We start from the raw sequence: 14,066 nt of genomic DNA, 5'->3' as shown, positions 1-14,066 counted from the left end.
AAATGAACAGTTGTCCTGTCTGCCAGATAGCCTTGTCACAGGAAAAACCAGGGAAGCAGACCAGAAACAACTGTGCCCTCAGTCCGGAGCGTTGCTGTCGAGGACAATGGTGTTGTTCTTGTAAACGGCATATGAATGACCCCTCCCTGCAGAGGATGATAGAAGGTCCAGCAGAGTGTGTGTGGTCTGTGGTGGATGAAGGCAGGAAGAGAGATAAGGGGCAGAAGGAGGTGTCCTTTTGTTTAACTGTTATTTTTCCTTGAATAGGAGGAAATAATTACTAGGTAATAATATAATATTATGATGTAGAGGATTTATCTTAGAGGTAATTTGACAAACAAGGATTGATATTTCCTTCTAACCTTTTAAAATATTCACTATAATCAGTCAATGTACAAACATGGACATCTAATTTACTCTAAGACTTATCGGGTGATATATGCATCAAATCACAAGTTTTTCTTAGTTTGGCCTGTTTAACAGCATGGTCAGTATTTGGATCTGCTTTTAGTTCCTTATTGCCCTTTTATCACAATTTGACAAGACAATACAAATTAATATTAACTTTTGAATCAATTCTTTTTTACATTAAGGCTCTGAATGTATCGACATTCTTACATCCCTTGAACACGGACATTATCCTCTGTCCGTTCACATACAGATATTTGACCTGTGTAACATAAAAAAACACAAATGCAGCGTTCTTCTTCAATGATTCTTTTACACGCAGCCTGCTTTGACGTGGTAACAGCTACCCATGTTGCTCCTCGTTGTTCAAACAAACAAACTGGGAATACCCCATGGCCAGCTGGGAAAACCCGATTGTGGGAAGTGGACAAAAACCACTGCCCTCTCCCTCCTCACTGAGGCTGCTGCCGGCGCTGGATCCCGATTAGTGAGCTTGGCTCGTTAATAAGGGTTAAAACACACTGCCGGTTGCCCTGCTGAAAATTAATGATCCAATAAAGTATGATGAGCCTGTAATTTGACTCCTAACAAGCTCCAGCTCTTGCTCTGGGGCACACTACAGAATTTCTGAGTGGATCTATGGGGATCCTCCCGGTTAGTGATCGGTGTAATGCAGCCGTATAGAGGAATGCAGACAAACTGTGTTTATTTCTGCACATCTGCTGCTGATTGGAGATGGAGCCTAGTTTGTTTTCATAATCACCGTTTGTTTTATGTATCTGTTGGGGTTCTGACTGAGCTTATTCACTGTACAGGCTCACTGCATATGGTCTCATGTGCCTTCTCAGGCATATTTAACGATGTACTTGTATTTGGGTTTGGTTTAATTAGGTCTTCAGTGTGTTTAATTGAACTTTATTCAGAGTGTTTGTTCATGACCCGCTGCCATGGGGAAGTTAATGGCTCTAATGTGTAATTTGCTGTTACATTGTGTTGATCCTCATGCATCTGCTCTCATCATATTACGCACATTTCATCCTGTCACGAATAAGCATGTTAGACCAGCCGTTACATAACGACTTCCATGTACACGCTTTTAAACACAGCTTTCAGGGCAGGAATGCAGATACATTTTTTTGTCAGACTCGACCACAAAGAAACAATGCTCTAATAACATTGTTATTCTTTTCCTCAGGTCAACATTATTCCCATCATTGCCAAAGCGGACACAATCTCCAAGAGTGAGCTCCATAAATTCAAAATAAAGATTATGAGTGAGCTGGTGAGCAACGGCGTCCAGATATATCAGTTCCCGACAGACGACGAGGCCGTCAGTGAGATCAACGCCTCCATGAACGTGAGTCATGGGACACTCTTAACATTTTTTTACCTTAAAAAAAAAAAATGATAGCATAGCACTTCTCACCAATGTTAGATTAAAAAGGATCTGTGTGTCTACTGACGCGTGAATCATGTCTTAAGCACCACATGTGTTACACATCTGGTAACAGAAGCATATGTTGAAACAATTGTATTGCTTATAACATACTTGAAGTTAATCTCGACACTTTAGACACATCTGTGAGTGTATACTGGGAGAAACAGTAAACATGGAGATAACATGTAACCCTGACATGTGTTTCGACATCCAGGCAATGCAAACATTATACAGTTTTACACATAACTGTATGAATACTGGCTCTGTGTGTTTGTACCAGTTCTCCCCCGCGTTTCACTCCATAATAGAAAGATTTAATGAACTCGATGGCAGCACATGTCTTCCTACAATTGACTTTATGTCCATTCACGCATGGAATTTGTTCATTTTGACGATTGAGACCGTCCAAACGGTAAATCCCCTCATAGATAAATAAGACTTCATTTGGTTTCCCAGACACAGCCTGTGTACAGTAGCGCCGTCTATTCATAGTCTGTGACATCAGCGCCCACACTCACCAACCAGCCAGCTGGTTTCAACTCACCGCCTAATTTTTGAGGTTGGGTATATCGTGCCTGTTTTCCCCGTGATGCTTCACTGTCGATCCTAACGAGGCGCAGTTGCTCTAAGAGTAATAAGAATGCATGTGTGTTTTATCACTTCAACCAAACGGGCCTTTCAGCCACATGTTACACTTGAAACACAGCTCTGGTGCTACTCACATGTCAACGTGGTTACACGTCTCTCTGGTGTGGTCTGGGTGTGAAAGATAAGAGAACAGACAGAGTGAAACATGTTTTATTTGAAAGTAAACACTTTCCATGTATCCTTGTTGTGTCATTTGTACACGACAACATGTTTGTGTGAAAGAATATCGACGTGAAGAAACTAAGAAAGTGTAAACCAGATGGAAGAGGGAGCTGGGACTCAGCGCCCATTAATGGCTCCAGTTACGACCTTTTTAACTCTCAAACCTTTTTTCCTGGACAGGCCCATCTGCCCTTTGCTGTGGTTGGGAGCGTGGAAGAGGTCAAAGTGGGGAACAAAACAGTGAGGGCCAGACAGTACCCCTGGGGTATTGTGCAAGGTGAGAACCATTCACACGAGCCAATCAGGGTGTGTGGGTGAGGACATGAAGGGGTCAGTGGATGTTTAACATTATTCTATGTATCATATTATAGTCCTGTTTACATTTATCTTAAATCAATTGAGCATCAATGTAAAAAAACATTTACCTTCAGACTACACGGATGAATAGTTCTATTTAATTAAGAATGAATTACTACTCAACCACTTCCTGCTGATAACCGTTAAATCGTTGCCGGTCGGTGTCCGGTTTCATTCATGACTTCCCTTGCCTGTAACGAAGCAAACGAAAGGCCTTGAACCTTCTCTTCGCAGAATTTGCAAATATAACACAAAGTGGTCTGTCGTTATAAATAGTTGCAATTAATTTTTGCCTTGTATGAACCTGATGTTGCTGTTGAGTTTATGGTATATCCACGAGCTGATTGCTAGGTTGCTAGGTTACGGGAATTAAGGTAGATGAGATGGGGTAATACAGGTAGAAATGTGGGAGGTGGGCTAAATTGGGAGATATTGGCAATCATTTGAATATCTCTCAACCAGTCAAGACCCAGTATCAGTACATGACACATGAGTGTACATGCATAGTGATTATTCCAGGAGTTATTACATTGTGAATGCATTTGAAAGTGATATCGGATATCATTTTTGTGGAAGTCTCAGCCTTGTTCTGGGCCCCATGTTTTCTTCACTCTGTTTGGGTGGTCTGACTTTTTCAATCCCTATACGACACCTTGGCTTTGTGCATCAGCCGATACCGGTGTTTTAATAAAGCTGCATGCCTCACTGTGTAGTAAATGTCTGCACGCAATATGACTCAGCAGCTGAGGAAGCAAGGCGTCTCTCCGTATCCATGGTGAAAGAGCTTTTCCTGCTGACGGCAGAGTGGCGAGGGCGTCCCACAGTGTGCCTGTTTATTTATACCCACCCTCTTCATGCAGAGTGCCCTCCACAGCTGTCAGGGGGACTTCATGCCGACCAACAGTGCAAAATGAAGGGGCGGGCGAGTGGGCAGGGATTGTTTTGGGAAATCGCCAGTGTGCGTCTGTTTGTTACGTGTACGGTGTTACATGGCTGTATTTGTGTGCATGTACCGTATGTTTCCCCCTAGTTATTTCTGCCTTGCATGTGTGTTGCCTTGCCTTAGCAGGCATGCATCGCCCATGGAGACAGCACAAAGGATCTTGGTTTCCCACAACTTATTATGCTGTGCTTGTCACATTATTGTAATAATGTCATACTGTGAGTTGAGCTGTGAAAATATTACTGCTCAGATGGGAGTTGGACTCAGAGTCCCTCCCTTCCTCCCTCCCTCCCTCCCTCTCTGCTCCCTCCCTCCCTCCCTCCCTCCCTCCCTCTCTGCCTTCCTTTCCTCGGTTTGCTGCTCTTGTGTCCTCACCCTGTCTTCATTTCCTCTTTCCAGTTTCCCCTGACCACTCTCATTCCCCAACCCTCAGAGGACACTATAAATACAGTTATTTATAAAGCCTGCTGTGTGTCCCCTGGGGGACAGATTCCTTTGGACTTCATCCGTCACCATGAAGCTAGTCCTGTCCATTAACTTACAGAATAGTGCCATCTGCAAAACGTCTCGGCTTTACTGCAAACTCTTATCTCCTCTGTGGAATTATCATTCTTCAGAAGCAATGAACAGGTGGTAGATATTGGCTTAAAGACAATACAAACCAACAAAATGCTGACTGTAGAATGTAAGAATACATGGACGTCACGGGGAAAGTAATGTAAAGATCCTAAATCATTATTTGTATTTTTTTATACTGTAAATGATTTTTATAGCAGTAAAACTTTGGGGAGTGTCTTTTAAAATTGTGATTAGCTCAGAGACACAATATGCCAGATGTTGCAGTAAATTAGTACTGACTAGGCCTTTCATTTATGAAAAGTTGAGTTAGTGGAGGATTGTTCTTATTCCATCATTGAGGCAGTAAGAAATTGAGCTGGCTTGTTTCTATGCGTCGTCACGTCTACATATTATTTCTAAAGAAACGCATATTGTCATTTTTTTCTTTGGTTTTGCTATCGTCTGTATCAAATGATCCAATCAACCTTGTCTGCCAAACAACAAGAATCTGGTCAGATGGATGTATTACAAGAAAACGACTTAGCTCTCGGTCGACCTGCTTGCAAACTGATGGCTTTCCATTCATACGACACACTTTGTCGCAGTTTCAGAGGACGGGGTCAGAAGAGGACAGAAGTCCCAGTGTTTTACTCCACTTGGCCGACTGAAAGGAGGGCCTGTGTCAATGGAAAGAGTTTGCGGATGCCAGATGTCATATAGATGGGTTATGGTAACCTCTCGAAGAGCCATGGGAAATTTCCATCAAGTTGAAGGGAGACAAAGGGAGGACTGTCTGCTGATAATAGGAGTAATAGAAGGGAGCTTGGTGTGCGTGAGTGTTTATCTTCCCTCAGGATCTTGATGCTCTGTTATCTCTGAACTCCAGACATCCATGACACATAGCAGACCCCCCACTCCCCCCACTCCCATCTCTGGAAGCTACTGTGTTCTGTGTGGGTGTCTGTATGTGAGCATGGATTTTATCAATCACTGACCTTGCATAACATTCTCAGTTGTTGGTCAACTTGCTTATTAGTTGATGTGTCTTTATTTGCTTTTTAGAAAAGTCAGGTGAAAGTCAGCCCATCTCGAACTAGCCCACCATAACACACCTGGAGATAAACCGTCACCCATATGGCCACGTATTACAATGACAATACCGACCCACACTTTTCCTTTAGAGCCACCAGTAAAGGTTTTCACTTATCCAGTGAAATATCTTAACATCTACCAAATGGATTGGCACAGAATCTTGTAGAGACATAAATCGCTCCCAGATGTATCCTCATGACTTTGGAGATCCTTTTATATTTAATCGTTTTATCTAGCACCACCATGAGGTCCACATTTGGGGTTTTATTGGCTAGACAACTATCGGGTGGATTGCAATAAAATTAGTCATATCCATCATCTACTCTAAGTGTTGCTGATATCTTACACGGGACGCAGGAACACAGGAACAAATGATCAGTCCGGGACGCATGGATCATTTTTATGTATTTTCATTTTGCACATTTGTGTATTTCCACTAATGTTTGGTAACTGCGGATTGATTGGGGCCATTTCTCCGTTCTCTGTTTGAATTTTTTCCGTTGTCATGCTGGCGTGTGGACGTGTCTGCGGAGCCCTGTGCTCCGATATCTTGAGGGTTCGGTGCAGCAGTCAGTCAGAGGATTGGCCCTCATTCAGCCCTCGGCGGGGGGGCCAGTCCAGAGGGACTATAGATGCCAAATGAACAGGCAATTTCAGTAGCCTGGATGCAGCCCCCAGAGAGCAGCTCATGCCTGTTTTGAGCTTGTATACTCCCACTAATGATGTGTAGTCAACCAGCAAATCTGAGAAAAAATAAGAGTGAGTGATTCAGACATTATTTCACTTCTTTATGATTTATTTTAGATCCAAAGGCGTTAAAGTAGACGAGGGTCCATTGGTGTTTATTCGCTTGCTTGTTTTTTTGTCCTAGTCTAATGAAGGAACGTCTCTGGTACTTTGACTGTATTATCTTGCACTGTTTTGGTGCTGCATTGAGGTTCGCTATCATGCGCTGCAGGCTGCTTTCCCAGTATTTTCCACCCGGGGAAGCTAAATGCCATGTTAATTGGGCCTTTTCAATATCATTATCGCCGTCTTTACATCCTCAGAGCTCACAGCTTGTGGTGGTATTTAAGCAGAGCTAACAACCCATTCTGCACCGCTGCCACCCCAGGCTTCATGGCAGATGCTCCAGCCCCTGAAATGCCACGTGCCTCCGCTCTTCACGTGCCCTCCGTCACCACGCACAGCCGAGCCGAGACAACAGAACAGCTCTTTATAGCGTCTTTGAGGTTTGCTAACAGGTTGATCACATTAAATTCTTGAAAGGGGGAAAGTTATTTTTCCTCTGGCAACACTTTTTTTTTCCAAGATTATCCAGCTGATGTATCAAGTTATCCAGCCGACCACCGCTGCTTCAGGTTGTGCTGCAGGTTTTTAGTGCTTTGCAGGAATTTGACATTTCAGTGTCTCATTTAAAGATTGGAGGAGATTGAGCATATCAAATAATGAGAAGTTGTCCAAGTTTCCACATAGACTATGAAGGCATAATCAAGTCTGTAAATGGGGAAAACATGACTTCAAGAAAATAACTTTAAAGGGAGGAGTGATTTAAAGTATGGACTGGTGTAATATCCAAACCTGCAAGAGAGGGAGATTGTGTTGCCCTACAAATCACACAAATGAGAATAATTATCCAATACTTCCTCCAGTCTCATAAATCATATTGCAGTTGGAATATAGGTCAAAATCACAATTTGATATGTTTTCCTAATTTTTCAGTCCTATTCTGCATGGTCTCAAAGTAATGTTAATTATAAAAAAAAAGTGTTTTGTATGGCATTAAACACATAAACTGTAACTACTGCTAGCTGCAGTATCTAAGCTCAGGAAATATTAAGTACTGAAAAATTGCAATAATGTAGCAAAAAAGTATTCTAGGATGAATAAATGTTGCCCGACTGGTTTTCCATCATGCTTTTATACGTAAGCTGGTATTTACCTTTTGTTGTTGCCTCTAATGGAACAACAAAATAAATGAAATCTATGATTTCATTTCCAGAACAGCTCACATTGCTGCAAAGCAGTTCAATGAAATGATGTGTGAATAAGTGATGCTCAGGGCACCCTCACCTCCCCTCAGCCATCAGTCTGCCAGACAGGAAACGTTTCCTGCCCTTTCCTCACCATGAAATCATTTAACTGTGAGACCGTGTCAGATAGGAAACTAAAGTGAAGTCGTTGATGTGGCTCCTGTAGAAAAAAAAAAGAGGGAAGTACAGAAAATCTCCACGTTGTTGGCAAAAAGGTTTTGTTTTTATTTAATGGATCCCAAATGTGTTTTATCCATTTAGTTTTTTGCGACTGCTTCACATTCCTTTAGCGATGTGGTCCGATTTCCTGCTTTTGATGGAGAGGAAGGGAGTGTAACAGGGTGACAGATGGGGTGTTAATATAAGTGAAAAGCAGTGAGAAACACATGTATGAAAGTGAGATATAGAGACTGCACATTTGTATCTCTGATGCTGACGACCAACACCATAACAGAACTGTTTTTTTAACATGTGGAAATAATGAATTCCTGTGTGTTTTTTTCCAATAGTTGAGAACGAGAGCCACTGTGACTTTGTAAAACTCCGAGAGATGCTGATCAGGGTCAACATGGAGGACCTGAGGGAGCAGACCCACGCCCGCCACTATGAGCTGTACCGACGCTGTAAGCTGGAGGAGATGGGCTTCAAAGATACAGACCCCGACAGCCAGCCATTCAGGTAGAGAGAGGAAAATCCAAAACCGATACCCGAGTGTCAAAGACCGGGAGAGTCTCTATTGTTACGACATCTAAACTTTTCCTGTCTTTTCTTCTCTCCAGTCTTCAAGAGACTTACGAGGCCAAGAGGAAAGAGTTCCTGGGAGACCTGCAGCGTAAAGAGGAAGAAATGCGGCAAATGTTCGTCAACAAAGTCAAAGAGACGGAAGCAGAACTTAAAGAAAAGGAGAGAGAGGTCAGCATCAAGGGTCATTATGTTTATACATGCAGAATCTTTTTTTTTAAGGTTGCTGTTCACAACACTGCAAGTTCAGAAACCCTGCTTTCGAGCTAACATACAGTACAGTACACATACAAATATCCTGTGCATCACTAAAAAAATAGACTGACTGAAATAATGTTATATTGTAGAGTCAGTTTATCCCAGTGTCAGGCCTTGTCACCGGTGAGGATGATGTTAAATCTCCCCTCCTCCCCCTCAGCTGCATGACAAGTTCGAGCAGCTGAAGCGAATGCACCAGGAGGAGAAGAGGAAGGTGGAGGAGAAGCGGAGAGACCTGGAGGAGGAGATGAACGCCTTCAACAGGAAGAAGGTGGCAGCCGAGACGCTCTCTTTATCTCAGCCCCTCAAGAAGGACAAGGACAAGAAAAAGTAAGCCAATCCCTCCTTTCTATCTCCTCACTATCCTCATTCTTCTTTTTCCCCAACGCCGCTCCTTTCTATAACTAATCCTGTTGTATTTTCATTCTGTGCCTTACATTTTTAGAATGATTTCCTTCTTTGTGTGCTAGCTTCTCTAATCCCTGCTCGTTTTTGCTCTTTAACTCCTGTTGCAAGTCTTTAAGCAGGAGGTTTGCATTCTTCCCAGGCCTGTGGCAAAGTGTCCCATTAACGAGCCTTTTAACGGCATGCGCTGTGCAGTCGTCGACCTATCTCCAACACACAAGCATTTCAGCTATTATAAAAGCCTGGCATGTGTTAAGGAAACTTCTTCCCCTTTTTTTGTCCTGCCCAAGCTCAACATTTCCTGTCCTTTCACTCTTTCCTCTTTGCCTCGCTCTAATTATTCAGGATATGCAGGGAGGAGGCAGTGAAGCAATCGAAAGCGTGGCTCATAAATGGCGGATGCAGAATACAGCACGCACACAGGGCAAACCTGATTTCAGTAGGGGTACGCTGATTGTGCATACTGTGTATTTTAGATGGCACAGGTATTAAAACAGTACATGCTTTTCATGTATGAGCTCATTAACTACACACCAGGCTTCACTGTACTAAGATGTATTCCTTACCTCGCAGACAGCTATTGGTTTCTGTTTTTATGAGTATTTGAGTTTTCACTGTTCATTGATAACCTTCACAGGAGGTGCTGTTTTAAGCATTCCTCCCCTGAAGGTGCATTCAGGCGACCGTCCACTTCTTCTGGTTCTGATTTAGCAACAATGCGCTCTGTGACCAAAAGCATGTGGACAGATCTTTGTGTTTGGGCTCGTCCCTTTGGATCCAATTAAGGAGAATGTTAATGGAACACAAAGATACTATAAACAACAGTGTTTTTCCAACCTTTTCGCAGCAGATTGCTCCCGTTTCCACATTACAATGCTCCTGTGCATAAAATTAGCTTCATAAAGAACATTGACTTGGACGGAGCCCTGAACTCAACCCCATCTAACACTTGTTGGATGAATTAGAGGAGCAAACTACTGTACATGTCTAATATTTCTGTATCTCAAAGCAGGTTTTAAGCCTCTTTAGGTTAATATTCAATCTTCTGTACTCGTATCTGAAGCCACTGGCTGTCTGGGGAGTTGGAAATGATCTGAAAACCTTTGGATTATGAAAGGCAGTGAACTGGACCTGGCGTTAAGCTAATGTAGTCCTTGTGACCCTGATCCTCCCAGTGATTCTCTCTGAGGCGTGAACTTGTGTGTGAAGACGCTTGGCTCCATCTTGTGGCTGCTCACACACTCTGCTGTCGGTGCTGCTTTGGGGAAACTGATCTTCCATTTTGTGGTTTGTGAAGGACGTCCCATAGATCCTCAGTTTCACCTCCTTGTATCATTAATTTACTCGTAAGTTTGTTTTATTACAGTTGTGGGAACAGCATGTTGATATTAAAACACGGTTTATTCCAGATAGAAAGTAGCATTTCAGAGGATGCATTCAGGAGAAGGAAGGAAATCGTAGAGCTCCCCCTGCTGACACACTAACTGCATCATATTGAATGGAACTGTGGCTCAAGCTCTTCCTTTCTATTCACTAACACAAGCAGCAGTGTTTATTCAAACTGCACCACCTCTCTGCTTCACCTCAACTTTCTGTTATACGTTTTTTATAAGTTGTAAGTATTTGTTTATTCCTTCAATTTATTTTCTTTATTGTTTGTCATTGTTTTTCAGTTAAGTTATGGGCGCTGTATACCCTCCCACACACGACCATGGACTTGTTCTCCATCACCATAGCAACGACAACACCTGTTTATTTGTTTTTTTTATGTTTTGACATTCCATCTTGACATTGTGCACACGGACCAAAGACACTGAGGATGATGATGATGATGATGATGATGAAACCACAGGGGGGTGAAAGATGGTGAGAGATGATGAGGAAAGCAAAAATTGCCAACAGTGGCCATCTCATTTATTCAGGATCTTTCATTCTATGCTTTTTTTTTTTTGAGACACTTTACATATATGCATTTTTTGTTTTTCTATGTTGTGATTTAAAGATTTTGTGTTATTTTGTTTTTTCCATCAACTCTTCACACTCTAGCAAGAGGTTCAAACCTTTTGGTACTACAGTGTAACGCAGTGGGCAAGTCATTTAAAACTATTCAGTATGTTTTTAAAGAATTGATCATGTGCTTGACTTCATCCAGCTGACATTTAAATGACTAATTGAAGATATCAGTGAACTCAAGCCTTTGTTAAAGTGTTTTTTTAAATACCTGAGCTGTTTGAAATGTTGTCCAGGTGTGGCGTGCCTGTTAACCTATTTTCCACATTACAATTTAGATTAAGTAGAATAAATCCCTGAACCCAAATAATCCATTTAAATAGCATTGTAAAGCAATAAAACCGAGTACCTGTATATTGTATATATTACTGCATATACATAGGTACTGACAACCTAAAGCTTAGTCTTAACTCTTAATAAAAACCTATGCAATATTCTGGTGCTGTTTCATATTAACTCAATAAATGTATGTGAATATTTTCTAGAGCTTCCTCTGCTTAATATGCAAAATTTACTAGTTTTCTTTTTATAATATGATACTATTGTAAGAAGCACATATGATGATGTACGTTGTCCGCACATGATGTGACTTTATTGTAAACGACGAGTGACCGCCTTGATGTGAGTGTCAACGGTGGACACGCACACAAACATGAAGCCAGTATACGTACATGCGAACGCTGCATTCAGGAAAACACACACACACGCCTCCGCTCGCCGTAGAAGTTTACACTCCGAGAGAGAAGAGAGCAGCTGTTTTTACTGTCTGTCGTTAATAAATGCAAACCTCCCCCCCTCACCCCCCCTCCCGCCAGACTTTGTTGTGTCTCTTGATTTGTTTGACGATATTCAGCCGGGATGGAGATGAAACACGGGCAGGTGAAGCTACTTGAGACACACACACACACACACACACACACACACACACACACACACACACACACACACACACACACACACACACACACACACACACACACACACACACACACAGTTGGCCCCAACTGTAACCCCAGCAGCTGTCTGCATGAGACGCAGCGTTTCCTGTTTGGTGAACCCTTAACTGAAATGCTCCGTCTGCACATACCCCTCCATGTTTTCAGCACCGTGCTGCTGACCTCAGCTGTGTGAGAAGAGAAACAAGTGAAGTTTATTGACTTTGTGGGTCTCTGGAGTGTGTGTGTGTGTGAGTGTGAGTGCAGTACAGAACGCACGTTAACACAAACTGCAGCTGTTTGAAAACACACATTGCTTTTTTTGCACTCAATAACAGCTTCCTCACTTCATCTCCCTTTTGAGCTTTCCATCCTTCCATCCATTTGTATTAATATGTGGCTTGTTAAATAGAGATTACTTTAATTTGAAGTCCCTTTGAATTAAGATCATTTGTTATCTAAAAAGTGGAACACCTTTATACTTAAAATCCAGAAACAGTACAAGGAAACGTCACCATTGAGGTTCATTTCTGAGTCTCTGCAAATGTGTTGTTTTGTCTGTGGAACATTTAAAAAATGTCTTTAAATTATTTGTTCATTTATCTTGTATTATTTTTGCTTAACGGCTGGGAGAGTCATTGATAACAGACGATGTCACGGCACAGTATTGAGATGGCTTCATCCTAATGGCTTGTCATTTCTGCGAAGGCTCTGCCAGCACTATTATTATGCTGTCCACCACCTGCAGGGATCGCTGGCTCTCCTCCAGCAGCAGAGTCTGTTCAGAGCTCCCCGTTCTCTCCCCCTCCTTTAGTACACCACCACTCAATATAAACTAATAAAGCTGAGTGATACTGGCTCTCTGACAGTCTGTTCTGCATTCAGGACAACATGATGGTGCACACTGAGACTGAACACGTCTTACTCTTGGGGTATTGTACTGTTTTTAGGAGTTAGGAAGCTGCTTTAGGAAGGCTGAGATGTTGCTAGGTGAGGTGTGAAGCCATATGGTGACATGACAACTGCACTTCTGTAACATTAGACCCCAGATGGACATTAAAAAAAAAAGAAATGGTAAGATGGATGCAGCAGAACCATAGATATCTCCAACCTGACACCTACATTACCCACAATGCAAGTGACAAATGAGAAAATGACACCTCAGACTTTTGAAGTCATAGCTTTATTTCTGCGACTGACCAGACAATAAGATATAGCTGCCTCAGTAAATGAAGGAGTTTAAAAGGAAAAAAACAAAAAACCTTTTTACATTTGACACTGGTGCAGCGTCCAGCTTGACTGGCTGAATCAAAGCACACTGTGGAGTTGAGGAAACAGTAACCGGTTCACATTAAAGATCACATTGCTGGCTTCCCTCCGAACGCAGCAAGCAATTTCAGCAGCCTAGACTCAACGTCTCTAGGCTTCAGATGTTTGGCAGCGGAGGAAACACCTTCTGAGACTCCGCTCGTTCATTTATCGCCCAACGATAAATAAAATGTAAATTGAAAACAGAATTATTTTGGCATCGTTTCAGACGACAGTATCGGGATAAAACAGAACGAGGCGGTATTTACAAGATAAAAAAAGGATTCTTTTATCCCGATACTTCAAAAACAATGTGTTAACAGTTGGAGTATGATTATTGGTGTTCATATTGGTGTCATCATTTAAAAAGTGAAAATTTAAATGAGAACATTAACGCAGGGTCGGCAATCGGTTAATCTCATGATGTCACAAAAAGTTTTGCGATTTTGCTCTAGTGTTGACCTAATATCCCAAAGATGCTCTCATTGTTTGATATGTAACGATAGTTGCATAAACAAAATCAACAGACTGTAGCATTAATGAAATAAAAACAGTTGCAGCATTTAGTCAGGAAATTAAAGCTTTTCTTGTAAAATATAGCTTTTGTAACTGCTAAATAAAACGGCACAGAAATTAGTACGTAAGTAAGAGATTCAAATAAAAAAAAGCTTGTGAAAAATATAATTTGCATAAAAAAAAGAAGCTCATCTTTATCTCAAAGTGCTTTGTGGCTCTGGGTGGGAACCTGAGCACCAAGATACCTCACACCA

General features: G+C 41.9%; 1 protein-coding gene across 2 annotated transcripts in view; it reads left to right on the top strand.

The window, feature by feature from the left end:
• septin8a (septin 8a) overlaps positions 1-14,066 on the top strand; it is a 33,149-nt gene that overhangs the window by 14,317 nt on the left and 4,766 nt on the right. Inside the window, exons 5-10 of one of the 2 annotated variants that reach the window (XM_084028057.1) lie at positions 1,604-1,765; positions 2,837-2,933; positions 8,149-8,317; positions 8,419-8,551; positions 8,799-8,968; positions 10,717-11,489. In XM_084028057.1, the coding sequence (XP_083884183.1) occupies positions 1,604-1,765; positions 2,837-2,933; positions 8,149-8,317; positions 8,419-8,551; positions 8,799-8,968; positions 10,717-10,720 (735 nt within the window). In that variant the 3' untranslated portion in view covers positions 10,721-11,489. Of the gene's footprint in view, positions 1-1,603; positions 1,766-2,836; positions 2,934-8,148; positions 8,318-8,418; positions 8,552-8,798; positions 8,969-10,716; positions 11,490-14,066 lie in introns of those variants that run through there. The other variant, XM_084028056.1, reaches the window with a different exon arrangement.

Source organism: Eutrigla gurnardus (assembly GCF_963514095.1).
Source record: "Eutrigla gurnardus genome assembly, chromosome: 15".
In the NCBI taxonomy this organism is placed as follows: domain Eukaryota; kingdom Metazoa; phylum Chordata; class Actinopteri; order Perciformes; family Triglidae; genus Eutrigla; species Eutrigla gurnardus.
This window is presented reverse-complemented; position numbering and strand designations above follow the sequence as displayed.